Source organism: Primulina tabacum, chromosome 4 (assembly GCF_025594145.1).
Source record: "Primulina tabacum isolate GXHZ01 chromosome 4, ASM2559414v2, whole genome shotgun sequence".
In the NCBI taxonomy this organism is placed as follows: Eukaryota; Viridiplantae; Streptophyta; class Magnoliopsida; order Lamiales; family Gesneriaceae; genus Primulina; species Primulina tabacum.
The window spans coordinates 44,463,188-44,478,186 of NC_134553.1; the positions used below are offsets into that span (position 1 = coordinate 44,463,188).

The window sequence follows — 14,999 nt, forward strand, 5'->3', positions numbered from 1 at the left end:
AGCACAAATGCAAAAAAATGACGGAATGAAACAACAATAAGAACCAAAAACAGAATGTAGTAGAAAATTTTTTTAAAAAAGAAAGGGAAACAGTGAACTCCCCTGATCACGGCTCATCCTCGTCATGCTCTGGCGGCGGCACTCTCGGAACATCCCCCTGCTGCTGATAGTCATACTGAAAATGGAATGGGGGAATGAATGGCGGGGGTGGTTGTATGTTCCCTGGGTCAACGCCCCCGTGCACGAGCATAGTGCGCATCATGGATTCAACGTAAGCAAAATTGTCATTGACGTTCGAGTTGACCTGATCCTGATGCTCCATGAAGGCGAGGGCTTCATCCATTTTGTCATTTTGGGTTCGCCTGCGGGGCTGTGGCGGCTGGCTACGTGAGGCTGCTGTGCTCGATCCACCCACATCTCTATCGCGAGTGGGGAAGCCTATTTGTTGTTTAGCGCTCTTCCGCTGTAAGTCTTCCACACAAATAGGTTTCACTGGTTGTAGCCATTCCTCGTCATCCCGGAAAACAATCCCTGCTCTTGCACACAACTCCGAGATGATGGTGGGGAAGAAGAGACCGACATGACTGTTGTGAGCACTCATTATGATCTGAGAATTTATAAGTTTGCCCACATTGATGTTGTACCCTTCGGTCAAGGCAAACAGTAGCACTGCCCGCTCTTTTTGTACCTCGCTCTTATGCGAGACTGGCATCATCCTTCGGGCCATAAATAGATATGAAAGGGCAATTCCGGCTTTCAAATACTTCTCGTCAAAACAGCTCGGTGGTCCGCCCAATGGTTTCCACATCGCGCCCGGAAGGCACAGCGCTGCGAGTATCATATCATAATTGGGGTCAGCTACCAATGCTTCAAATCGAGAGTCATCAACTTCAGGCGTCTCTAATAGTGCGTTAATTGTAACAGAGTCACACGGAACAAGTCGACCTCTAACAAAAACCTAACCATCCTTCCCTTCGGCGGCATTTGCATAGAATTCCCGAAACACTGAGACCACTTCCGCCGTAGGTTGATTTCCAAATTGTTCCCATCCACGTCTCCCCAATTCCACAAGAGGATCTAAATATCTATCTTCCATTTGTCTATGGAATCCCCTCTCGGCAATTGGGTTTCGATGAATCTTAGCGTGTTCATATCTAGCCTTAGCCGTCTCACTCACAAAACGATGTCTATCAAATGACGAAGATGAAGAGCCGGGGGTACCTTTTTGTTTCTTGGGTGCCATGGTGGTAGATGATGGAGATGGTGACTAAAGAGAAGAAGATGACCGGAGAAGCGGGAGATGCTTGATTCTTACGGATGAGGGTGAGCCATGGTGCGTGATTCTTGATGTTTGGAGTAAATTGTGCTGCAAAAAACGAGAGTGAGTGCAAGTGAGGAGTAGGGATTTAGAAAAAAAAATTCAGAATGAGAAAGGGGAAGGGGGCGGCCGAATTTATGTGCAGGCGCGCTCGAGCTGTAAAAAATTACCGCTCGACGCCAATCTCTCTAGAGATGTCATCCTGTCAGAGGTGTTCGCGCTCGAGCGGTAATTTTTTACTGCTCGGTCGTGAACCTTCGCCCAATTTTTTTTTGTTTTAATATTTAAACTTAATAAATAAACTAAAGCAGTAAAATTGAATTAAGTAGGGAAGAGAGGTAGTTCTCAATTTATAGTCGAGAGCTGGACTGTCGGTCAGTTTCAGTTCAAATTGTCCTGGAACCGGGTGATTCCAAGTTGCGGCTCAATTGTGCCACCCATGTAGTGCTTCAATCGCTGGGCATTGACCGTAAATGTCCCATCCTTTCCGTCTTGTAATTCTACAACTCCCGATGGGTAAACTTTAGAAATCACGAATGGACCAGACCATCGCGACTTCAATTTTCCGGGAAACAATCGCAACGGGAGTTGTAGACTAGGACATTTTCGCCTTTTTTGAATTTCCTTTCGATGATTCGCCTGTCATGCGCCCTCTTTGTCTTTTCCTTGTATGACAGTGCGAGATCATATGCCAGATTCCGGAATTCCTCCAACTGATCCAATTGAAGCAGATGTCGTTCACCTGCATCAGTAAAATTAAAGTTTAGTTCTTTTGTTGCCCAATATGTCCGATGCTCTAACTCCACAGGTAGATGACATGCTTTACCAAACAATAACCTATATGGTGTAGTGCCTATAGGTGTTTTGAAAACAGTCCTATATGCCCAAAGAACATCATCTAACCTTACTGACCAGTCTTTCCGACTGACGCCTACCAATTTATTTTCCAAAATCCGCTTGATCTCTCGGTTCGACACTTCCACTTGACCACTCGTCTGGGGGTGATAGGGGGTAGAAATATTATGTGTGACACCGTATTTGCTCAAAAGTTTTTCAAAGAGTTTGTTGCAAAAATGGGTGCCACCATCACTAATGATTGCTCGTGGTGTCCCGAACCTGTTAAAAATATTTTTCTTTAGAAATTTCAGGACCACTTGAGCATCATTAGTGGCATATGCTTCTGCCTCTACCCACTTAGATACATAATCAACTGCAACCAAAATATATTTTTTCGTGAACGAAATGGGAAACGATCCCATGAAGTATATCCCCCACACATCAAAAATCTCACACTCAATGATATTATTTAATGGTATTTCATGACGGTTTGAGATGTTACCTATCCGCTGGCATTTATCATAGGCTAGCACATAAGAACGAGCATCTTTAAAAAGGGTTGGCCAGTAGAAGCCACATTCAAGTACCTTAGATGCCGTCCTTGTTGGTTCGAAATGACCACCTACCTCACGGTCATGGCAATGGTTGAGAATTTGACCAAACTCTTCCTCTGCAACACACCTTCTGATCATAGAATCTGCACATTTTGTTGGGATCGATTAGGGGGGGTAATCGTTGAGCTACAATAGCTCGGTTCTTGAAATATTGAACACCGATGAATTAAATCGAGTTTGGTTAAAAACCAAGCGGAAGATACTCGAAATAATCCTTCGTAGAAACCGATTAAATATTTTGTAAACCATTTAAAATATATGCAAGTTGAATGAGTAAAACTATTCAGTTGAAGCATTTTATCAAACACTTGGTATACAATATTTTGATATTTGAAGAACACATAAAATGCTTCAACAATGCATCTTTAAAAACAGTGAAAATGATAAGCAAATGCAATAAACAAATAGACACGAATTTGTTTATGGATGTTCGGAGATTTCAAACACTCCTACGTCACCCCTTCTTCCCCTTGGGAAGGATCCACTAGAAGACTTTGATTTATATAACTACTTGTACAAACTCATTCCGGAAGGGCAGCACCCAACTAGAACTCCTAGCACTCAAGATTGTAGGCAGCACCTCACAATCAGCATATTGTTTAATATCTCATATGCAAAGACTACATACACAAGTTTATTGTCTTTGTGCAAGACTCACTCAACTAATCTTTGAAGTTCAACTCTCTTGTATATGTGTGAGTGATTGTGTGTGAGAAATTTATCATTTACAGTGTATATCTCAAATGTATCCTCACACAAGGGCTTGTGCTCTCAACTAGCTGATATCTTCATGCTAACTGCCCATGCTTTGAATCCACTTCAAAAGCTATTGTTTGATCTTCAATATGTTGTATTTATAGGCTCCAATACTGATATATACGTTAGACACAAGAATATGACCGTTGGAAAGTTTCTGTACTGTTTCTGGAATTGCAACGGTCAAATTCGTCTTGCTGGACATTTTCTCGACTGGTCAACTCTGGTCAACTCAACTGGTCAATCAGTTCAACTGGTTCAGTTGGTCTGGTTCAGTTCAACTGGTTCAGTTGGACTGGTTCAACTGGTCTTCAGCTGGTCTGGTTCAGTTTCAGCTGGTTCAGTTCAGCTGGTCTGGTTCAACTGGTCTTCAGCTGGTCTGGTTCAGTTTCAGTTGGTCAGCAGCTGGTTCAGTTCAGTTGGTTGGTCAGCTGGTCAGCAGTTGGTTCAGTTGGTTCAGTTTCAGCTGGTGTGCTGAAATCAGCCTAGCTGATTTCAGTTTGTGCAGAACCATTAACTTCATCGTCATTTATCAGCATCTTAAGCTTTGATTCAGACTTTGACTTCTGAAGATGATTTGTAGATCATCGTCTTATCTTTCCAATGCATACTGAATTGCTTCATTTCGATAATCGGTCTGAGAGATATGACCAAAATACCGCAGGTGCTCAAACTCAACTGATTGCTATTTTCGTGTGATCAGTTTGGTAATTGAGCGATCAGTTAGACCATGATAACATCCGATTTTGTCCAACTGTCGTGAAATACGATTTGTTCCAAATTGAGTTTTCTAATCAGTCTGGTTGGCGGATTGTCATTTGGATAATCCAGTTGAGAGATATCATCAAAATACCGAAGCTCGCCAGAAATTCAGTTTGTGCAAAATTCAGTTTCAGCTTGCTTCTTGTGTTTGCAACTTCACACTTGAGTAAATATGTTAGAAACACAATAACAAGTTTTGTTAACATCAAAATCAAGATTGCGAACTTTAAAAGTTCCAACACATTTTGAACAAGAAGGGTTCCTCCCAAAAATAATATTTCACGTCCGAAAAGAATTTCTTTCTTTGGTGAAATGTTAAATTTTGGGGGGGTGAGCCTGTAACAAGAAAATTCGCAAAGTTTGCAAACCAAGGACAATTTTTCACCACTAGCAGCTGCTCATCCGGAAACAAATCATCTATCTCATCGTTTTCACAATTTGTACTAACATGCTCTAGCCTAGAAAGATGACCAACTACCATATTTTCTACACCTTTTTTATCTTTTATTTCGAGGTCAAACTCTTGGAGAAGTAATATCCACCTAAGCAATCGTGGTTTGGCCTCTTTCTTAGCAAGCAGATATTTAAGGGTAGAGTGGTCAGTAAACACAATTACTTTCGACAAAACAAGGTATGAATGGAACTTGTCAAGTGCAAATATTACTGCAAGTAATTCTTTTTCAGTGGTGACATAATTAATTGTGCTTCATCGAGAGTCTTACTTGCATAGTATATAGTGTGAAATACCTTGTTCCGCCTTTGGCCAAGGACAGCACCAACCGCAGTATCACTGGCATCGCACAAGACCTCGAAGGGTAGATCCCAATCTGGTGCCACCAGGACAGGAGCCGTCACCAAGCGCTCATTCAAATCCTCGTATGCCTGTATACAGTCAGAATTAAAATCAAAAGACACATCTTTCATAAGTAAGGAAGATAGAGGTTTGGAAATTTTTGAAAAATCTTTTATAAAACGACGATAAAAACAGGCGTGGCCTAGAAAACTTCTAACTCTCTTTATGGATGTCGGAGGTGGTAAGTTCTTGATAACTTCCACTTTTGCCTTATCCACCTCTATTTCATGCTGTGATATCTTGTGCCCCAACACTATGCCTTCTTGTACCATAAAATGGCACAATTCCCAATTCAGTACCAAATTCGTCTCCTCACATCTCATCAAAACCACCTTCAGATTCTGCAAACAGTCATCAAACGTTGCACCAAAGATAGAAAAGTCATCCATAAATATTTTAAGAAAGGTTTCAATCATATCATGGAATATAGCAGTCATGCAGCGCTGAAATGTAGATGGGGCATTACAAAGACCAAAAGGCATAGGTGAAAAGCAAAAGTTCCATAAGGACAAGTGAAAGTGGTTTTCTCTTGGTACTCAGTTGCAATAGTGATTTGATTATACCCCGAATACCCATCTAGAAAACAGTAAAACTCATGTCCCGCTAGTCTCTCTAACATCTGATCAATAAAGGGAAGGGGAAAGTGGTCTTTAAGGGTAGCATCATTTAATTTCCTATAGTTAATACATACTCTCCACCCCGTAACAGTCCTCGTGGGAATAAGTTCATTCTTTTCATTAGTGATCACCGTAGTCCCACCTTTCTTAGGTACACATTGAACATGACTTACCCATGCACTATCTGAAATAGGATAGATAATACATGCATCGAGAAGCTTAATAGTTTCGGCCTTCACTACCTCTTGCATCTTTGGATTGAGTCGTCTTTGAGGTTGCACGAGGGGTGAGTACTTTTCTTCCATTAATATCTTGTGCATACAGACTGATGGATTGATCCCTTTGATATCCGCCACTTTCCATGCAAATGCGCTCTTGTGCGCTTTCAAGACTTTCAGCAGTTTTTCCTCCATCACATCTGTCAAAGAAGAAGAAATAATCACATGAAGTTTATTGTTCTCACCTAGATAGACGTATTTCAGATGTGGAGGTAATGGCTTGAGCTCCAGAGTTGGTGGCTCCTCTAGGCTTGACTTCTGAGGGATCAAATCTCTTCGATCCCCCAAGTTCTCTAATCTCATCCTTATTGGTCTCTTCCATTGCTGGTTGGCATTGAGGTATGCCAGTATCTCGGATTTCCCTGCATCCAATTCGTCTTCTCGTGATTCAGTAGTGAAAGTGGCTTCCAAAGGGTCCCTAAGAGCATCCTGCATATAGTTAAACACAAGAGAATCAAAAGCATCAATTCTATAACAACTATCAGAATGCAGCATGTGCTTAAGTGCATTAAAAACGTCAAAAGTAATCTCCTATTCTCCCACTCTCAATCTCAACTTCCCTTCCTGCACATCAATTAGAGCCTTGCCAGTTGCAAGGAACGGTCTCCCCAAAATCAAAGGCATCTACATATCCTCCTCCATGTCGAGCACCACGAAATCTGCAGGAAAAATAAATTTGTCCATTTTCACTAGCACATCCTCAATAACTTCCTGTGGATACTTGACAGATCTGTCTGCTAGCTTTAAAGACATCCTCGTTGGTTTAGGTTCTCCCAACCCAAGTTTCCTAAATATAGACAAAGGCATGAGGTTAATGTTTGCACCAAGATCACATAAGGCTTTATGAAAAACAACATCACCAATCATGTAAGGAATAGAAAAACTCCCTGGATCCTTAAGTTTCGGTGGGATCTATACCAAAGCAGAGCAATTTTCAGTTAGATTAACTGTCATGTGATCCTCCAATTTTCTCTTGCTTGCTAAGATGTCCTTCAGAAATTTAGCGTAGCTTGGCATTTGCATCAGAGCATCAGGAAATGGAATATTGATGCGCAATTTCTTGAATACTTCTAAGAACTTACCGAATTGCGCATCTAATTTCGCCTTTTTTAATGCTGCAGGAAAATGTGGAGGGATAACAATTTTAGATTGTGCAGTGGGTGCTGGTGTAGAGTTAGAAGACTTACCTTTTGATGACTCAATCTGTTCATCCCGTACTTGAGTTTTTTCTGTCCCTCTAGCCTCTAAGATCTTTCCACTCTTCAACTCGATGGCCTTCACTTGCCCTTTTGGATTGGTCTCTGTGTTACTTGGCAAGGTGCCCGGCTCTCTACTTGCTATCATCTTAGCTAACTGTCCAATCTCAATCTCTAGCCCCTTTATCGATGCATCTTGATTTTGGAGTCTAGTTTCGGTAGATGAGATGAACTTAGACATCATCTGCTCCAGATTGGACTTTTCTTCTCTCGGAGGGTCAGATTTGTACATTGGTTGTTTCCCATATGGTTGTCCTCCCTGTGGTCGATTCTGACTGTTTTGGCCATCCCATGAGAAGTTGGGATGTTGCCTCCATCCAAGATTGTATGTGTTCAAATATGGATCATTCTTTAGACGGTTTTGGACTCCCACTTGATTCACTGGTGCCCCTTCTGGCGCATAAAAAGGACCACTGTCTTGACAGTCCTTAATATAGTGTTCTCCTCCACATTTTTCACAAAATATCTCTTGAAGATGCATAGCTGTGCCACCATATTGAAGCCGTCCAATTTCCTGTTCAAGACATCAAGTTGTTCAGTAATAGCGGAAATGTCAGTTACCTGGTGAACTCCTGCACTTCTTAGCTGGTTGTTCCTTTCAGATTTAGGATGATAGCTGCTAGCGGCCATCTCCTCCAATAACTCATATCCTTCCTCAGCAGTTTTTCTCAGTAGGTTTTCACAGACAGCAGCATCTATCATAGTACGATTAGGAGTGAGTAAGCCATAGTAAAAGGTTTGAACGACTAACCCAAGTGGCAGTTTGTGATGAGGACATCTTCGTAATAGATCTTTGAAACGCTCCCATGCCTCATATAAATACTCCTGCTCGAATTGAGCAAATGTGGTGATGTCTGCCCGCAGCTTCATGGTCTTAGATGGAGGAAAGTATTTAATGAGAAATGTTTTCGCCATGTCCTCCCATGTGGTGATCGAACCTACAGGCAAAAATTTAACAATGCCTTAGCTTTTTCACGTAAGGAGAAAGGAAATAAACGCAACCTAACAGCGTCATCAAAAACTCCATTAAATTTAAAAGTATCGCAAATTTCAAGAAAATCTGCGATGTGCGTGCTTGGGTCATCTACTGCAGATCCTCCAAACTGGATTGTATTTTGAATCATCTAAATTATGGCTGGCTTGATTTCGAAGTGGTTTGCCCGCACAATAGGCCTCACAATGCTGGGGCGTGCACCATCTAAAGAAGGCTGGACATACTATAGCATTGGTATGCGGCGTGGCATCTCAACATGTCTGCCTTCATGGTGTTCCTCCTCATGCTCGTGCTCGTGCCTCTCCATCAGTTCCTTCAGTCTCTGCTTCTGTCTTCTTATGCGGAAATTTATTTCAATTTTCGGATCAAACTGCTCAAGCTCCATGTCAAGTGACTTTGCGGAAATTTATTTCAATTTTCGGATCAAACTGCTCAAGCTCCACGTCAAGTGACTTTGGCATGCACCGGAAAAGATATCTGGAATAGAATATGGAGTGTTAGCTCAAGAAAAATAAAACAATGATAAAGAAAATAACTAAAAATAAAATTGTGAATTAACAGTCCTCGGCAACGGCGCCAAAAACTTGATCGAGAAAAACTTGCACCGTGGAATCCTTAATAAAAATATGATTTTGTATGCTCAAAAATTAATCGCAAGTGCACGATGTCAAGTAATAGTATAATGTACGAGAGTACGAGTATCGTTCCACTGGAGACTGTATTTGACAATTATTATTTGCAGTTATCAAATCTTTAGCAACGAAATTTGAATGGTTGTTTATTACTAATATGCTCCAATAAACATGCAAATAAAAAGGTTCAGGAATTAAATAATGAGATATAATATCTAGAATGGTTAATTAAAATTCAATTAGAAGTGAATTTGTTGGGAATTTCAGTTCACCAACCCCTCGTTAATTAATTAATTCGTTCTATAGTGTTTGACGCTTCCGACAGGATTTCCTATTCAATTGAACACGCTCTCTTGAGTTATGCCAAACTAACTCTACTCAATGAAGTAATTAAATGTCTTTAATTATTTATCAAGAGTGAATCGCATGTCGATCTATGAAATCCCATAGTTTTCGCCCCTTAGGACTATAACTATCAATATGTATCCAATTTACTATTTCTATGTAAATTGTAGATCCACGGACTATACTACTAAATCCTATCGCAAACTATTCTCTCGAACTCACTCACGATATGAGACTATTATTAAAGTTAGCTATGCTTTAATAATCGTCATCAAAACAGTAGTATACTCAAGAACAAATCAATAATTAAAATACGAATTAACTAAATCAGTTTCGGGGTAGGATCCCCTTTAATCCCAACAAATATTGCAGTTTAGCTACTCGAAATCATAGTGAAAATAAACACAACAATGTTTAAAAGATAAATTCTAAATAAGAAATACTAGACTTGACGAAAAATGCGAAGAACGATCCCCGGTAATCTCGAAATCTTCAACTCCAAGCGTCAAATCCTCTCCAAGACTTGTGGTGGCTGTCAATAATGTCTGAATCTCTTCCCAAAAACGTCTAAATCCCTTCCATATTCTCTCCCCTTCAGAAATAAAGGAAGAAATTGGCTAAAGAAATCTTTCCATTTTTAGGTGGCGCTCGTGCGGTAGAATATTACCGCTCGAGTGCCACACCCTCTGTAATCTTCCTTGGGAAGTGCGGCACTCACGCTCAGGCGGTAGAATATCACCGCCCGAGCGCCGAGTCTTCTGTACATCAACTCTTCAGAAGGCATTTCTAGCGCCCGGGCGGTAGAATATTACCGCCGGAGCGCCATGCTCTCTGGAATTCAGTTGCTTGATTCGCTTCTCGCGCCCGAGTGGTGTAAAATTACCGCTCGGGCGCCAGCTTTTCTGCCTATTGTCTTCTTGGCTTGCATCTTTTGTCCAATCTCATTTTTCCGATCATTTTTCCTGCAAATTCATCACGCACAAGTGAGACAGGATCATATTCATAGCTTACTCTAAAACAAACAAAATGTAAATGAAATATACGTATGCACAATGCAAACACACAAAAATAATGCAAAAAAACACGTAAAAACTACACCTATCAAAGCCAGTGATACAACTGCTGACAGATATCGTCGCCAAGGCAGGTTCATTTGCTGCCTTTACCCTTGAAAAATTCTAAGTTATGACAGCAATAATGACCGGCAGAAGATTGAGCTGGTCTACCACTAGTTTCAACATTCTGAAAAATATGGTTCAATCTTCGAAGCAGTCGAATGGTTTCGCTTTGCTGCCAAGCTATTTGCTGAAAAATTCTGGTCTGGTGGATGACTCAACTGAGAAGTCTTCCAATTTCAAGGTCTTCAATGCAAAAAATATTCAGCCACCAAAGACAAAGCTTGACATTTCACCGGAGAAGTTGACCAAAATCAAACAGGAGATTGGGATGATGGCAGCTCCCAAATCCGTGTAAAAGGCCAAAACCAAATACTTGGTGAAGAAATTGATAATTAAAAGAAAACCGATTGTCAGTGATAGTGAATCGGAGAAAACACCATCTCCGAAAATTGTGAAAAAGCCAAGGTCTCAGAAGACCAAATCAGTTGCTGTTGAAGTCATTCCAACTAAAAGACTGATGCCAACTGGAGCTGAACGACTCTTAACTGCTATTTCTGTTTGGGCAGTTTCTGTTTCACAAACAGTTGAAGAGACTCAGCAGAAGAAGCCAACTGAGCCTCCATTGAAGATAGTCAACGAATATGGTGAAAAATTGAAACTTGTTGGAGTGCGAGTGCCATCTATCACTGTCACCAGACCAACTGTAATGCCAATCGCTCGACCTAAAGCCGTGGTGATACGTGACAAGGTGGATGCAACTACTTCTGGGCTGAGTATCTCTCATGTCCTAACTGATCTGAAAGGCAAAGACAAGATGATTAAAGAGTCCAGGCCAACCAACCCGATTCAGACTTATATTGATCTCACTTGGAACGAAATAAATGAGTTCGCTGAATCGAAGTTGGAACATTTTGATGAATGGGTCATATTTCGGACTGAAGTGTTTGTCAGACGATTAATGAAGAAATCAGTTTTAAATGAATTCATTGCTCTGGAAACATTAGTCTTGAAGACAGTAAAGGCTATCACCATCGCTCAGGCACTAGAGAGGAGATCTTATTTCTTCGATCTGATGCGCGTGAAGAAGCTGGTTGTAGTAATAGCTCAGCTGAAACAGAACTATGATTCGATCAGTGCAACTGCTTACAATGACAGAGCCGTCGTTTCAACAGCTGGACTCAGATCTCTTATCCTTGCAAATGACGATCAAAGCATGGGAAATGGATCAACAATTGTATATATCAGTTGATTCCCAAAGCCCAACATCTGTGGAGTATGCCCAGCCATCTGGAGCTCAGTCATAGCCATCCAAGGAAGCAGTTGCTGAACAGAGCTCTAAGCCAGTGATTGTTCCTACTCCTCAGGATGATCAACCATTTTCAACTTCTATTCCTTCAAAATCTCCTCCAATCAGTCTTCAACTGTACACAGACGCTGAGTTGTCACTGGCCAATATCGATGAATTTATCCAATCAGTTGCCATTGACATCCAGCTGAACCTTGAATCTGCTCAACCAGCTAAGACAGTTGAAGACCAGAGCTTATTAGAACAACTAGCCTCGGAGGCTATGTTGGAAAATATTGAAGCAATGTTTCAGTCAACTGTCATGACTGACCAAAAAAATAAAGCTGAAACAACCTAGTTGCACCCTGAACAAATAGTTGATGTACAAGTACCAACTGATGTGCCTTCCAGCTCAACTACTGTTCAACCTTCTACCTCAGTTCAAGATCCTCAACAGGAAGCAGTTGAAGAAATTGTCAAAGAACTAGACCAAATTGAGACTGAATCACCACATTTAGCCATGGTCATTTTCAGTGAAGAAGACAAGGGCAAAGCACCAGCTACATCTGAAACCCTGTCTTCTGAAATACCGATGGCTACTGATATCATTCTTGAAGAAATTCAGTCCAGTTTGCACAATCTTATTTCAATTGTCTCCGATATGAAGTCAACCCAACTGTTGCAAACATTCAAGATTGATTCTATAAAGAAGAATACAATGAAGAAACTCCATCATGTTACAAAGGATATCACTTCACTATTTCTCCTAGTAGATCAACTGAAGAAGGACAGAGTGACAGTTCCAGCTCTCTTCCAAACTCAAGACATGCTTATTGAACGAATTGACTTTGTGCAAACAAGTATGGCAAAGCGCATGGATTTGATGTAGGAACAGATGTTGAGTGTCATATCACAAGTCAGCTCTGAAGTCTGCCTTCTATCAACCCGTGTCGGTGTTGACAAAAAGGGGGAAGAGGAATAGCAACAGCAGCAATCTAAGAAAAGGCCATGTCAACCAACTGATCAAGAACCTGATGACAAAAAAGCAAAGAAATACAGAACAATAAAAATCAGTTAGAAGACAGTCTTTATACTTTCATTCTTTGATTTGTACGCATTTGTACAGTATTTTTCGCAAAGATCAGTTAGAAGATAATTCTTTCATTCCTTGTACGAATCTGTACAATTAAATATTATTTTATCTACAAAAGTTCAGTTCATATAAGTTCTTGAATTCTATGTTTTGTCAAACACCAAAAAGAGGAAAATTGTTAGAATCAGAATTTCGTAGTTTGACAAATTAAGCGATTGAAGACTATAGAACTGATCGGCTCAACTGAACTTATTCGAACTGAAATCACTTAAATTGAAGTTTCCCGAACTGAAAATTAATGTGCTAAATAATCGAAGGCAATTGAACTGATCGAAGCTAACTCAATCTGTGAAGATAACTAAACCGATCAGTTATGAGAGCTCAGTTATATAGTCAGCTCAACTAATCGGATTTATACTCAACTATAGTCAGTTGGATACGTCATCAGCTGAAGCGTAGCCATTAACCGACAATTTGTACAAAGTAGACTGTAACTTGTAGTGGGAGCATCGCATATTAGAACGCTACAGTGTACTATTGTCAGAAGAATGTTGACATGTTCAGAAAGGACAAATCAACGGATATAAGCCATTTAAATACATTCAATATTATCATGGAAGCAAAGCGTATAAATAGTCGTGGAGTTCAGCTGAGAAAAGAACTTTGCACACATTCATTCTGAGTGAATTATTGAATTAAAGCTTACAAGACCAGTTACGAAAAAGCTCACACCTAACAGACATATTCATAGCTTTCAGACTATCTTTTGAGCAAAAGAACTAGCACATCACTTTGTTGTATTTGATCTTTTAAGATCAGTTGTGCTTAGAAAAATATATGAGTTTCATACTGATAAAGTTGTAAAGATATTAAGAGTTTCAGTTTGGCAGTGTTTAAGACTAAACTGAAGTGGGTTATTACATTTTCTGTAATTAATCAAATTCTTTTAGTGAAATCATATTATTGTGATAGAATGAGTGACATATGAGCATTTGAAGTCGCCGAACATTCATAAAATCTCCGTGAATTGATAATTTTTTTAATATCATCGATTCGATGAAAATGTTGAAAATATGCGATATATTTCAAAATATAAAAATCTAGTTATTTCTTGATTCTTACTTCTCTTCATTCATTCTCTTTTTTCTCTCATTTTGTTTTGAAACAAGATTGTAAATAAAAGTTCATACCCATGATAATTCGATTAAGACATCAAAGTTAATGTCATTTCTTAAAGATTGAAACTATACAAATAAAAATTTTAATTAATATTTTATATGTTCTATATAGATATTCATTCATATTTCTCGCCTTTTATTATTTGTATTTAGACATGATAAAATGGACTTCAATCCTTTGATTCGTTTAAGATTGTATTACCCAAAAACCATTACACGTAAACCCCATCCATGATTGAAATATTTTATTTATTTAATTAATAAGATATGTATGCATATGAAATGTTAGATTTTTTTCTCGAGTTTAAGTTTTTTAGGCGAATGTTTGATGCCTAATCGGGAAAGTAGACCAGAGACGATTGAGGTGTTAAAAATTAAAGTTACATTTTTATTTTAAGCTGAGAAATTAGTTATTTTAAAGTATTTATGAATTTTAGTATTTAAGGGCTAAATTTAATTTATCGAGTGAAATAAAAGTATGTTAACCATTTAATTAGAAAATTTCAAAAAGTAAGGAATTTAAATCCTTTCATTCGAAATACAATATTTTAAAATTAAATTTATGTCATAATTAATTAAATTGATTAGTATTTAATTATTGGTAGAATTTATGATTTGTAGAACTCTCAAATATATTGTCATATTTTAAAAGTTGGAGGGCTTAATTAATAATTGAAACCTTGGGTAATTAACCTAAAACCCTAGTTAATATTTTTTTATTAAATAAAAAGTAGAGTCCTAGCCCTAGAACATTCATTCACATGCCTCTCACACAACACACACCTAGAATACACACTAAACTCACACATACCTCTTGGCCGAAACACCTATGCTTTGGGGGATTTTTTTTGGCTTCTATTTACCTAGCAGCAGCCCTAGCCGATCATCACACAATGTTCCTTGATTAATTTAGTCCCTGTTGAAGCAAGAAAAAGCAGTAAACAGTCTCCATTAAGCCTCCGTTTTCCCTCGCGTCGGTATTCGATATTTCATGCATTTAAGACGCAAAGGCATGTATAAACCTTTCTTTGACACATCAATCATGTTAATTACTGTATTTTGA

At 39.3% G+C, this 14,999-nt stretch overlaps 1 protein-coding gene and 1 non-coding gene across 2 annotated transcripts; one reads left to right on the plus strand and one right to left on the minus strand.

The window, feature by feature from the left end:
* Positions 1-1,875: 1,875 nt before the first annotated feature.
* On the minus strand, positions 1,876-8,670 carry LOC142542039 (uncharacterized). The gene is made up of 7 exons (XM_075648488.1): positions 8,542-8,670; positions 7,703-7,805; positions 6,954-7,150; positions 5,607-6,464; positions 5,299-5,481; positions 5,010-5,169; positions 1,876-2,060 (listed from the first exon to the last, which is right to left on the minus strand). Exons 1-7 carry the CDS (start codon positions 8,668-8,670, stop codon positions 1,876-1,878), a joined length of 1,815 nt encoding a protein of 604 aa, XP_075504603.1.
* On the plus strand, positions 8,052-8,157 carry LOC142544019 (small nucleolar RNA R71). Its single transcript, XR_012819988.1, has one exon. It is a non-coding gene; the product is annotated as a small nucleolar RNA R71 (small nucleolar RNA).
* Positions 8,671-14,999: the final 6,329 nt, after the last annotated feature.

Coding starts and splice junctions, on each gene's coding strand:
- LOC142542039 (XM_075648488.1), bottom strand. CDS start 8,670: ATGGAGCTTGAGCAGTTTGATCCGAAAATTGAAATAAATTTCCGCATA. Junction 7,806..8,541: donor AACACCATGAAGGCAGACAT/GTTGAGATGCCA, acceptor TGTCTTGAACAG/GAAATTGGACGGCTTCAATA. Junction 7,151..7,702: donor TAAGGACTGTCAAGACAGTG/GTCCTTTTTATG, acceptor ATTTTCCTGCAG/CATTAAAAAAGGCGAAATTA.